This window comes from Equus caballus, chromosome 5 (assembly GCF_041296265.1).
Source record: "Equus caballus isolate H_3958 breed thoroughbred chromosome 5, TB-T2T, whole genome shotgun sequence".
Classification (NCBI taxonomy): Eukaryota; Metazoa; Chordata; class Mammalia; order Perissodactyla; family Equidae; genus Equus; species Equus caballus.
Window position 1 is genome coordinate 43,105,909 of NC_091688.1, and position 13,084 is coordinate 43,118,992.

The 13,084-nt window shown below is 46.0% G+C and overlaps 2 protein-coding genes across 3 annotated transcripts in view; one reads left to right on the forward strand and one right to left on the reverse strand.

The window, feature by feature from the left end:
* Positions 1-13,084, forward strand: part of LOC102148193 (small proline-rich protein 2E) — a 92,596-nt gene that overhangs the window by 33,109 nt on the left and 46,403 nt on the right. The gene's annotated exons all lie outside the window — the stretch shown is intronic.
* LELP1 (late cornified envelope like proline rich 1) lies at positions 4,561-12,432 on the reverse strand. Of its 2 annotated transcripts, XR_011439192.1 has the most exons (3): positions 12,086-12,432; positions 10,237-10,879; positions 4,561-7,681 (listed from the first exon to the last, which is right to left on the reverse strand). XR_011439192.1 is itself a non-coding variant. In XM_005610115.4 (2 exons), the coding sequence occupies exon 2, from the start codon at positions 10,856-10,858 to the stop codon at positions 10,538-10,540; it is 321 nt and encodes a 106-aa protein (XP_005610172.2). In that variant the 5' UTR covers positions 10,859-10,879; positions 12,086-12,223; the 3' UTR covers positions 10,425-10,537. The 2 variants fall into 2 exon arrangements, 1 of the variants encoding a protein (XP_005610172.2); XM_005610115.4 differs by lacking the exon at positions 4,561-7,681 and having other exon boundaries at positions 10,425-10,879; positions 12,086-12,223.

Consider the following 13,084-nt stretch of genomic DNA (forward strand, 5'->3'; position numbering starts at 1 on the left):
GGCCTCTGGGTCCTCACCAGACCTCAGCAGGGAGGGGCTCCTCTCAGATCTCTCTCATTAGAGGCAGCAGCAAAGGAATGTTCATAGAACGTTATCTCAGTCTGTTAAACTAGGATTGGGTTCCTTGTCTGCCCAAACTGGTTCAGGATATGGTGAGAGATAAGATCCGCCTTGCTCATCTCATCTTCACCCATGGGAAGACTTTGTGCCTAAGGCCTGGGGTCTGTCTGGGTCAAGGGCACACATGGCCTCTTTTAGACATTTCCACTGGATGCTTCTTCACTGAACCTGGAAAGTCACACTTCCAGACCCAAGGAAGAGGGATTGTCCTGTGGTCTCAAGCAAACAAAGGACCCATAGGCTCCTGGAGAAAGTGATTTTCTTGCACAGGGGTCTTGAGTGAAATTAGAGTCGTTTGTTACTCTTGGGTTATGAAGTAGGATGGAGAAGAAGAGAGAGGAGGGAGAAGGCAGGTAATCGTCATCTTCTCAACATTGATTTATGACACTTCTAAAAGCGGAGTTACTCACAGAGTTTTCATAGTAACCAAGAAAACATGATGGAACAAGTTTGGTCTGTCTCTTTGCCTTCTGGAAAACTTTTTCTTAACACTCAGGTCAATAAAAGCCAAGGAGATGAAAGGAAAAGTTTCAAAGCAAACACACCCAGTTTTCTCTACTTCTAAGTCTCTGCTTGGGCTGTCACTTCTATCTTGTGTGCCTTCCCTCTCTGTGCTTGCTGTAGTCCTAAGCATTTGTCAAAGCTCCACTCAAGTCTGTCACCTTCTAAGAGCTTTTTCTTTTTTTTTTTTTTAAGGAAGATTCGCCCTGAGCTAACTGCTGCCAATCCTCCTCTTTTTTTTGCTGAGGAAGACTGGCCCTGAGCTAACATCCACTCCCATCTTCCTCTACTTTATATGTGGGACGCCTACCACAGCATGACCTGCCAGCTGGTGCCCCGTCCGCACCCGGGATCCGAACTGGTGAACCCCCGGCCGCCAAAGCGGAATGTGAGAACTTAACCGCTGTGCCTCCGGGCCAGCCCCTAAGAGCCTTTTCTGATTACTCTAAACCAGAAATGAATTCACCTCTTTCTGGACTTTCATAGCATCTATTGCTTGGGTTATTTCTATGACATTTACTATTGTCATTAGTAATTCTAGTTATTTATGTTCAAGATCTTATTACTATTCTGGGTTGTAGGTTCCTAGAGGGTTAGGACTGTGCCATAGATGGAGCAAGTGGAAGATAAAAGATTATTGATGGAGTAAATGCATTAATTAAGGAATGAAGAAGGTTAATGTGGGAGACAACTGGGAGTAGAGGAGGATCTCGTGTAATGGAAAATGGGAAAAGATTCGTTAATGAAAAGAGCCCCCAGACAGTAAAGTGGTGGCCTTGTGCTTGTTTGCTAAAGTTGACTAAATTCCAGGGACTTTAAAGATGATGTTGGCCCCTTTAACTTGAAGAGGTACATTTAGGTCATTTTCTAAGAGAGATATTTGGCTAAAATCAGAAATTCCTTCAAAGGTTTACACAGTTTTTGGATGCTTGATTCCTAAAAAGTTTAAAAAGTGAGCTGGGGGAGACTAGGTGACATTTTGGCCTTTAGGACAGGTGCATGGATGATTGATGTGGCACCTTGTACATGGCCCCTTCAGTGTCCTAGTAAGAGACAGATGCCTGGGCAGGGAGGGGTCAGAGGCTGGCCCAGGGGAGTTGTGCTGATGTTCCTGTGAGGCACATGATCTTCTGGAGGCTGGGGTGGGAGTGGGGCTGTGTGGGATGATGGAGAGGAATGGAAGACACATGGGTGTATCTGAAGAGAAAAAGTCATTTGGGAAATCTGGGAACTGGGGGATCAGGTATAGGATGGGAGACTCTCCTCCTCCTTTTCCTTTTCCTTCTTTTTCATCTCCTCCTTCCGTTTCTCCTCTCCCCCTTCATCTCCTCCATCTTTTCTGTGGAATGTTGCCTAAGAGACAGAGCAACTCTCTGGAGTCCTGGGAAGCAAGGAATCCTCCTTCACTGTGTTTATTCATTCATTCTTTGGCTTGCTTTCAAGGGGTTACCAGACGCATTGAGAAGATGGGCAGAGGTAAGCCCTCGCTTTCCAGAAGGAGGCCCCTTCATTAGTTTTGAGTGGAAGATCCTGGAAGGTTCCTGGGGGAGGAGATTTCTGTGTTCCACTGGACACAAGGAATTACATAGGCAAGGAGGGTGGACAAGGGCATTCCAGGCAGCCTGGAAGAAAGAATCCTTCTTAAGAGCCTGTTGAGAAGAGAGGAGAGCCTGAGGCTGACTCAGGAAAGCGACGGGTGAGAGACTGGGGAAAGAGTCCCGCTTGGTTGAGATTTCCAGAGGTTTTCTACAACAGGGTGCATGAGATGACCTTGTTCATGCCGCATGCATTTCTGTGTCTTTGGCTGAGCCTAAGGAGAAAGAGACCAAACAGGGATGTGCAGAACAATGGAGAAGCCAGGTCGTGTTCTCATAGAGGTGGGTGAATGCGGTTAGGAAGAGCCCAGAATTCAACACCTCTCAAAGGACTCTCTGATTAGCATTGAGTTGATTACATTGAAGGGGCTCAAAGTGATTACAAGGGTCCTTCAGTATGGAAGAGGGGGCAGGAGAATCAGTGTCAGAGTGATGTGACGTGAGAAAGACCTGACTGGCTATTGGTGGTTTTGAAGATGGGAGGAGACCCTGAGCCAGGAATGCGGACAATGTCTAGAAGCTGGAAAAGGCAAGGAAACAGATTCTCCCCTAGAGCCTCCAGAAAGAAATGTAACTCTGTCGGCATCTTGATTGTAGGCCAGAGAGACTTGTGTCTGACTTCCAAAGCTGTAAGATAATTCGTTTCTGTTGTTTTGAGCCACTAAAGTTATGGCAACTTGTGACAGCAGCAATAGAAGATTAACACATCTTCCCAATATCTGAAACTCTTGGCAACTCTGGAGGAGAGAAGGCTCAAATGAAGAAGTAAAATCCCAGCTTAGCACTCTCTCATTGAAGGATATACCTACTCGTCATTTCAGCCCCTCAATCAAAGACTAGGTTTTGGTAGCGTATGGAAAAAGAACTGGACGCAGGATCCCACTGAGCTAGGGCTGACTCCACTACATAGAGTATGTGTAATATTGGATAAGCTGCTTAGTGTTTCAGAGCCTCAATTTCCTCTTGTTGAGATACTGTGATACTTTTTCACAGATTTCTTATGAAGAATAAATTAGAGAACATATGCACCAACACTTAGGGCCATCAAGCTCCTTAGAAAATGTTGGTGCAATCTGAATCTGTTCAGGACACAGCTCCTTCACCAAGCCTTCCTGATACACCCCATTCTCCTTGTTCCAGCTCCTCTACCCTGTCCTCCAGCATGCAGTCTTTGACTTATACTTTTTTACGCACTGTGCCCGGAAGACCTGGCTCTGTCCCTAATAAGATATGTGCCCTCAGGCAAGTCCCTGACTCTGACCTCAGTTTCATCATCTTTAAAATAGGAAAGTTAGACTGGGAATCAATCAGGTCCATGCCAGCTTTGTGATACTATGAATGTGATCATGAATGATTACCCTGGGTGTCTATATGACCTTGTCAGTATGTGGGTGCATGTGTGTGTGGGAGCTCTTCCTCCTTGATTAGGTAATCCACCCACAAGTAGATTCAGTCTTCTGTCTTCTGCACATGGCAGTGTCCCAGCTGGGTGGGTGAACGAATGACCTTAGGTGACCTATCATTTCCTAGGTGCAAAGAGGGAGTATTTGGGATCTGAGCCCTCAAAAATCAACCTTAGTGGCCCAGTATCTTGGACTGTGGCTTGAATGGCTTTGGGGAGATTGTCCCACCTCACATCTTAAGATAAAGTGACTAAATAGTTTCTCTAACCATCCCCAGCCCTCAAGCAAGATTGGGGCTAATCTGATTTAATGCTATCTGAAATTTCAGATTTTAGATTTCTGCAGCTGTCATTATTGGGAGCCAGGGTGTAATTACACAGGGTCAGCAGAAGAGAGTCAGGTGTGTGCAGGACATCGCTTTTTTTTTTTTTTTTTTTCCCCGTTCCCATTAAATAACTATCTCCTTTGTTCAGATCATGAAAGTTTCCAGACTTCTTTGATTCACTCTGCTGGCTCCATCTGCATATTACAGGGCAATGACTATGATAAAGCTGAATGGTGCAGAATGTGGCCCATCCTGTTTCCTGGGGAACAGGTGCCTCTGGAGAGCTTACTGAGCTTGTGGGTTCCTGGGCGAGAGTCCACCACTCCTTTCACTTCTCTTCCTCCTGTGTCACCAGCACAGGGAGTCTGAATTAGAGTTTGTGGGAGGGGTTGTGGATCACAGGCCACTGAGCCCAGAGAGGACATGAGAGGCCACCTGATTCCACCTCTTTGTTTTAACCCAGCATGTGCTTTAAACAGGAGGCATGACATTTATATACTGCATTTTTTAGATGAGGAAACTGAAGTGCAAAAATGTTGTCGGCCTTGTTCGAGGTCACGTGGTGAGCTTGTGTCTGGACTTGGCACTGGTCCACGTAAAAACATTTAGGAGACCACTGTGTTAGGGATTCTTTATAAACTTCAAGGACGCAACAAAGATGCAGACCAGTTGGTAGTTCTTAACAGTTTTGGAGTGAGGAGGAAATATACATATGTACATGCCTTCACCTTCAGGGGGTTCATGGCCCCCAGGTTAAAGACCACTGACACAGAAAATAGAGACAAAGGATGTTCCCAAATTGTTTAGTTTTGATGTTGGTCTTCAATCTTCTTCCCCTTTGAATCTGAGTCCTGGCTCATCTTTGCCCAAATTGAGGTTAGAAATCCTAGACTTTTCCAACAAGCAACTCACTGTGACTTTGGTTAAGATTCTTCCCTCTCCGGAGCTTAGTTTCCTTCCTAGACACTGAGGGTCTATTAAATGCCCTATAGGCTCTCATATTCAGTGATGCAAAGGCCCCTGCTGGCTCCTAATGTAATTCATGGTCTCCAGGGTCTCAGCTTAGGAATGGGATGGAAGGGATGGACCCCTAACTCTACCTGCTTTCAAAGATACTTGCTTTCCCTTCCTGGAACTCTCTCTTCCTCCCTCAAAGCCATTGCCTCACACAGCAGATGGCAAGAAGCTCTTGCTACAATGGGTGATGAGTGATGACTCCAAGTGTTGATCAAGGTTCTCGAGTGCTGCTTCATCTGGGCTTTCTAAGCTCAGTTTCCCATGCTGGGCCTTTGCATATATCCTCTTACCTAGTCACTTTTCTCCAAACCTTGGTGAGACTTTTCTTCCCATTCTTCAGGTGAAGAAGCTGAGACTCCTTCTCCCACTGAGGTGGAATAACTTGTCCCAGCTACACAGCTGGGAGTGTAGAGCTCACTTCAAATCCACATCTGTGTGGTGACAAGCCCTTTCACTTTACCATGCTGCTTTCCAAGGTGAGAAGCCCACTTGGAGGCAGGCAGTACCTCCCAGGTGAGGCCAGGGGGAGGGCTAGCAGGATCTGCAACTTGTGGTCTAAGGGGAAGGTGACCAAGGCCAGGGATGCCTTTCTCTCAGCCCCAGGCCACCCATATTCTGCCCATTCTCCCTCTCCCCACATGTGAATTCTGGGATTGACACCATGTGGTGAGTGTAGGAAACGCAATGGAGAGGGGCTCAGCCCAGAATAATCCCTTCCTCTTTGAAAAAGTGCCTCTAATGGCACTGAGCCTTCACTCATGTATTATTATTGAATATCTGCTATGCATGCCAGGCAGTCTCTTTTCTCAAATAGCTTACAGTCCAGTATAAACAGATGACCAGAATATGGCATGGTAAACGTTACAGGAGAGAAAGGCATGGATTCTCTGAGACTCCAGAAAGGGGCATCTAACCAGCCTGTGGGTGGAAGGTTGGGGAAGTTTCTTTGAGCAGGTGACCCTTGAGTTGGGTTCAGAGATGAGGACTCGCCCAAGTGGATCATTCAGAGGAGGATTCAGTGGAAGAAGGAAGAATGACAGAGGGAAGAAAGTGCAAAGTTGTAAAGGCCAGATGCTTTCTGCTGTGTGCCAAGAATTGCTAACAGTTACCTGTTGCTGGGCTGCAAAGTTCTAGAAGAAGATGGAGAAGTGGCGAGATAAAGCTAGAGAAGGAGGCAGGGCCAGATCCTGAAAGGTTTGTGTGACAGGTTAAGTCATTTGAGTTGTTCTCTAGGCAAAGAGAAGCCTTTTAAGGGTTTTAAACAAGAGATTGACATGTCTAGATTTGAGTTTTAACAAGACTGTCTTGGCTGCCTTCCATTGGTGGGAGGATTAGAGGGAGGTGAGCCTGGAGCTTCAGAACCAGTTAGGAGGTTCTGAGTGGTGTAGGTGAGAGATGAGGGCATTTCTGGTGGAAAAAGCCATGAGCCATCAGTCTGAACAGAATTTCTGCTGAGCCTAGGAGAGAGCGTAGAGCTCTGGAGGTGAGACATCTGAGGTTTCATGTACCTGGAAGACAGGTGCTGCTGAAAATACCCTGGTATGCATTTTACAATCTGTTTGTCTTAGAATCTTTATGTGTTTGGCAAATGACTTAATGTGTTCACTGGTCTCTTTATTTGCTGAGCATCAGCAGCTGTGGCATAGAATCAGTTATGGCTTGTCATCGTCAATACAGCCTCCAAGGATGTGCCTGTTCTCAAGTCCCTGGGTAGAATATTTGGTCATATGGAAGGAGGACAGGAAAAATAGGACAAGTTTGGTAACTGGTTACTTCCTGCCATCTCTTCCATTGCCGTTTCCATGTGGAGGTGGGAGATGCATGAAAATGATCTCTAAGTTTCCTTCCAGCTCCAGAGCTTCAAAGCAAGACACTCAAATGATTCTTTGCCAGCCCTTCCCTAGCACTGGTCCACCGCATGGCTGGTTGCCCTAGCTGGCCTGGGTTGGAAGGACTTAGAAGTCCTGTTTCAAGGCTGGCTGTACGCTGCCTGATTCTTGAGAAAGCTTGAAGCAAGGGGGCCTGTGGAAGAGTCTTCTCTTGTTGTCATCCTAATGGACTCTCAGAACTGCCTTTCCATGAAAGGAGAGGGCCTAGTCCTGCCCCATCCCACTGTCTGTGGGCCGTCAAGCCTGGCACCCCACAGATTCTTGTAGTGGCAATCTTCAGTGTTGCTTATTTATTTATACAACCCTCTGCCATTTGGGGCAAGGCCCCTGTGACTGCCACTGGGGCTGGGAGTAATTATGGTATTCTGCAGGGAGGTGGCACACTCATCACATTCTAGCATCTTCCCTGGAATTGCCTTTGATCCAGGTTTCTGCTGGGAAAGTAGCCATTAAGAGATGTCTATCTTTGGTTTCATTTACATGGGAGAAAAGAGTACTAAATTGTCAAATAGATGGTTTCACGTTCTCCCAGTTGGCCTCCATCCAGTCTGTGTCCAGAGTCCTCAGAGCCACCTGGGAGAGCACCAGCTCCTGACCCACACTGCCATGGAGCCACTTGGAGACCTGGGACTGAGATGCCACATTTTGAAGGAAGGCACCAAAGGTGGAGGGCTTCTACACGGCGCGTGCATATGGCGCGTGCTCATGGTGCGTGCTCATGGTGCGTGCTCAGGTGTAGGAAAATGTTCTTCCTTCTTTTCCTTTTTTGCTCATTAAGTAAATAAAAGAACTCTGGGATTCTCTGAAATATTCATGATTATATCTTTTTTTCTGTTACAAAAGAAATAAAAGCCTATTAATGAAAACCCAGAAACTAGTGAAAATAGAAATACTCTAATGGTTACCCATAATCCCCTTGTCCTAAAATAACTAGGATGTCAACAAATTTTCTTCTATTATTATTATCATCATCAATACTATTCATAGAAATTTTTGGTTAAACATAGTTGCTTTACGCCATATGTTCGATTGGGGCCTTACTTTTTTCCCTTTAATACATTTTAATGGTTGCGTAATGTTCCATCCAGTAATAGGTTCAAATTTATTTAATCAAATCCCTGTTAGACATTTAAACCGTTTCTAAGTCACACTGTGATAATCAGCTTTATACAGCCTTTTTTTCCGTTTTGGGATTATTTTTCTTTGCATAGATTCCAAGAGGTGGAACAATTGGATCAAAGGGTTCATCTGCTTTATGCTTTTGATACATGTTTCCATATTCCTCAAGTTATTTCTAAAATGATTTTTGTCTATTTCCACTCTCACTAACAGTGGCACACTCTTTAGCACTGGGATTCTGAGATTTATTATTTAACAGTGATCGTTAGATGAAAGAGGATGTCCCATTATTGGTCTATTTCCTCTCCGTCTCTCTCCCCTCCTCCATCTTTCCTCCCTCCCCCTCTCCCTCCCTTCATTCCTTTCTTCTTTCCTTCCTTCTTCCCTCTTCCCTTCCCTCCCTCTCTCCCTCCCTTCATTCCTTTCTTCTTTCCTTCCTTCCTTCCTCCTTCTTCCTTTCCCTCCCCCTCTCACTCCCTTCATTCCTTTCTTCTTTCCTTCCTTCCTCCTCTTCCCTTCCCTCCCTCTCTCCCTCCCTTCCTTCTTTTTGATTTCTAGTGACATGGAAGAGTTTTCCACTTGTTATCAATAGTTGACCACAGGTCCCCTAATGCCCTAACCTGGGATTCCAGAGGTTGCCAGCATCCAGGAGGCTGCTCTCTGCAGGGCTCTAGAATGTGGGAACCTTGGTGCCAGGCTCCCATTCCTGCCGGGAGACCCTGAGACCCCAAGGCCTCCTCATGTCAGAGAAGTAACTACTGGTTTTTACATCTGGAAAATGAGGGGGTTGTGCCCTAAAGGCCTTGTCTTAGCTCTTGTGTCCTAAAAATCTGCTTCTGTAACTACGTGATTGTGGACCTTGGTCTGGCGGGGATCCCAGGTGTCTTTGCTTGGGCACATTTTGGACTATCTGTACTTACTACACCCTTTGTTGTCCTGAACCATCTTCCAGACTCAGAAGGATGGGAAGCTGTTTATTTGCCATGATTCCATAGTGAGCACCCCTGATTTGGCCTCTTTTATGACCTTACTGTGATAGCAGAAAATCCTAAACCTACTTCCACCTGAATGTTCTGGGCTGGAATGACCTGGTTTTATCTGTGGGGCAAGGCTCTCTATCCACTTGGTCGCAGGGGTGGGCTTATGCCCTCCTAGGCAATCAAGTTCTTTTCCTGGAAATGAGGAGTGCCTCATTGCCAACCTGTCAAAAGCTGGATCTTCAGTGGCCAAGGACCTTACCACATGGAGGGGGCCTTAGAAGAGGAGGAGACCCACCCTGAAGAGGAGTGGAGTCTGGTGGAGATGAGAAAGATTGAAATGGTAGCACTGAGTCCAGGCTCCCAGGTCCTGAAGTCCTGCTTCCTATAGTTCTGTGCCCCTGTCCCAACCCTAATATTCCTCCCAGCAATATGAACTATAAGCTTCCTTTGTTGAATTAAGCCAGTTTGACGTGAACTCTCCCTAGCTGCCTGTAAATAATTCCGACTAACATATCAGCTGTGAATGCTTTTCCTATTCCCCATTCCTAATTGAAGTCCTTCCAGATTTATCCTTTTCTGTTCTTTTTTGTACTTAAGTTTTTCTTGGGAATTTTATAGCTTCATGGAAGGTTTCAAAAATAGAGATCCCATGTGCCGTTCCCTGGAATTCTCTTAATGGTTATGTTACATAACTATAGCTCAGTGTCAAAGCCAGCCAACTGACATGGGTGGAATCCACGACTCCTTTTTTATTTGTTAAAAGAATGCTTAGCTGTCCTTACAGGGAGGAGTTGGAACCCCATTATTGCACTCAGGAGACTTAGAGCCCGAGGAGGAGGAGATGCACAGGGCAATTAAGTTGGGGTGTGATGTGTGACACCTGGGCAGGTGCAACATGTTCCCCTCACCGAACACTTGCTGTGTCCAAGCAAACCAGGCACTTGGTGTTATCTCCTTAAGCCACCAGTACTGTTAGCCTCATCTTTCCTTTTACAGAGAGAATGAAACTAAAGCAACTTAAGGTCACAAAGTCATTAGGGAACAGAGATAGAGTAAACCCGTGAAGCCTATTTTCAGAGTGTTCTTCCTAAGCATTATGCAATGAAATTAATAGCAAAGGGTAGAATTCTTTTCCTGAGCCTCCTTGGATCTTTCCTCAATGTCCCATTTCTCTTTCCCCCTCACGCTCTCTTCCTTTCTGACGCCCACTTGGGTTCCTGGGGTTAGCCACTCTAACAGCCCTATTTCTGGCTCTCTCAGCCTGGGCTCTAATAGGGGCGTTGTTACCTGGGTGCACCCCTCAGAAGGTATCCAATCCCTCCACACAGCAGGCAGGGTCAGAGGGGAGGCTGTCTTCAAAGACATTGAAGGGCTGGGGTCCTAGCCTCACTCCCCAGGGATCGCTTCTTGGTGGTTTAGCACTTTGAAAAAACCAAATAAACCAAAAACTGCCAGGAAACTAAGAGAAGAAAGTCTTGCACAGCAGAGGAACACGTTTACTTGTCAGTTCATGGCTTCAGCTCTCAGCCCCAGGTGATGAACATGGTGGAGACGATGGAGGTAGTGGGCTGCTGATGCTCTTGGTGCCTCACTCTGGGGGCGGGCAGGGCGGTGGGCATTTAGGAGGACAGGGCTTGACACAGGGCTTGGGAGGGCAGGGAGCTGGGCATGGTGGAGGGCACGTTGGAGGGCACGGTGGAGGGCACGGTGGTGGGCATGGTGGGGGGCACAGTGAGCACTTCGGTGGTGCTGGGCACCTTTCCCGTGGGCACTTTTCAGAGCACCGTTGCAGCAGCTTCTTTAAACAGCTAGGCTGGCATTTGTTCTCACACTTTTGTTCACACCTGGGTTCACAGTTCTTGGGCTCATTCTTGGATTCGCTAGATTTATTTTTATCATCACTCGACATTCTTTCTTGATTTTCTGGGCCCTGCAAAGAAATATGGGACAGGTTGTATGTGGGAGACTATACTGCAAAGGGAGAGAGGACCAGTACCTCCTCACTCACATCTGCTGCCCATCTTTGTTCTTAAGAAAGCCTGTCCCAGGATGTGTTCAGGCCCTAGACCAAATTCTCGTTTAAGGACTGTCCTCTTGTCCTTGTAGTGGATTGATGATGACATTTCTTGATCTTTCCTACCTTGCCCTGCCTTCTTTTCACTTACTCTTGTTTCCTTTCCATAGCATCTAGCAGGAGTTCTTAACCTAGGGTCCTGGCGCACCCCCCCCCCCCCCCGCCCCAACAATAAGAACTGTATTTAACGATGTATTTATCACTATATTTGGTATCTTCTGCAACCCCATGTATTTTATTTAATTCATTTAAAAACATTTTTCTGAACAGTCCATAAGTTTGATCAGACTGCTAAAGACATCCATGGCACAATAAACATTTTAAAGACCTGTAAGACCACTGCCCTATCCTTCTGGAAAAGGAGATGGAAAGAGGGTATCTTAGTGGACTTAGGGACCCAGGACACTCTCTAAATCCTATGTCCTGCCTAAGCCCTCAAAACCCTGAGAATTGCTCTCTTCACTGAGGACTGGGGATGGGAAGATAGCTGAATCCCTACCACAGCTGGGCTCCTGTGAACCACTCTAGGAACTCCTTCCCTCCAGGGGATGAGGGTAAGGGAGGAAGTCAGGAAAGGAGGCGATGAACTGGGAAATTCTAATTCCTCTGAAAATATGAATGTTAGAGCCACAAAAGATAATTTTAAGGAGGAATTCCTTTTCCCCTTTGTTGAGTTTTGTCTTGAGCTGGGTCTTCCTCTATGGAAAGTTTGACTTCTAGATGCAGACAGGGCTTTTGAGTTCTGACAATACTTGCAAGTTGCATCTAATTGGCACACCTTTGATTTCCTTTAACAATATAGAAGTAAAATTTTATCTAATTTAGTTTTAAAGTCAGTATGGCTCTCTGGAGAGGTAGATCATTAACTAGTACTCCAAAATTGTTAAGAATCTCTCTTTCAGATGAATTGTTCTTCAGTTCTTGCTACTGAAAATGAGAGGAAACTTTCACCCAAACATAGCCATCATCTCAACTCTGTTCAATGCCTGGGGTGCTGTAGGTCACCCAAGGAAAAGAAGAGGTAAAAGAGGGGGCATTTCCAGTTGTCCAAATGCAACTCACCCCTTTGTGTTGGTAGTGAACTTGACAAGTAGTCGAGTGAGGTGGATGGTATGGCTGTGCTTGGGAAGGTGGATTTTCCCTCTAGTTCCTCTGCCCAGCTCTGAGGAAGCCAGGGGCTGGGGGAAAGGGGAGTCCCACTTGTGACCTCATCACTGCATCATCAAGTAGCGATTGTTGTGTGACTCCAGAGCTCCCAGCTCAACTCAAGCCCTTGAACATGAGAATAGACTATGATTAATCACACCCTTGATCATCTCGTTCCCTTCCTGGGTCCCTCAAAATTCCTGCTGATGAAATCAGGCTATGGTGAAGACTACAGAACCCTAAGCATAGGGAGGTTCATTGTTGCTAGGAGCAGAAAAGCTCTGTTTACACATGGTCTCTCTTTCCTCCCCCAGCCTCCCAAATTTAGCTGCTTTGAACTTGCTCCTTCTCCACCTTTCTAGGAGAGCTTCTCTGGATTGGTCACAGCCATTTTAACTCTCCTCTCCTTCCTATTTTTGTAATATGAGGTTCTGAAAGCTCTTCTTACCACCTGACACTCCATGGCTCAAGTCCAAGGATTATTTTAGCTCTTTTTTTCAAGGTCTGTCTATAATTCACTGTTTGTTTGGTTCTGTGATTGTTTTTTTCAATCAGGGAGTGGCCACCCTTGATATCCAAGGCAAATGCAGCCTATTAAGAGAAATTGAGTTTGATGTTCCTGACCAGTCCTGACCTCTTGGGTTAAGCTCAGATCCTGTCTTAGAGTAGAAAGGTTTGCCTCTGAGAAAGTTCCTTCCTTGACTTTTCAAAGACCTGGCCAGTGGGTCTTGGTGGCTGGAATAGGGGTGTGTCTGGGGTGGTAATAGGAGTTTGGTGTGGGAAAGGCAACTGAGGCTTAGACACATAGTGCCCTAAACTCAGATCCAGAAAGTTCATCTTGGCAGTCATTCACTGACGAATCACAGTGACTTTTGGTTAAAATTGTGATATGATCATGTCTAAGGTGTTGGAAGA

Bases quoted from the DNA above. Each gene is read 5' to 3' on its own strand.
- LELP1 (XM_005610115.4), bottom strand. From the start codon at position 10,858: ATGTCGAGTGATGATAAAAATAAATCTAGCGAATCCAAGAATGAGCCC.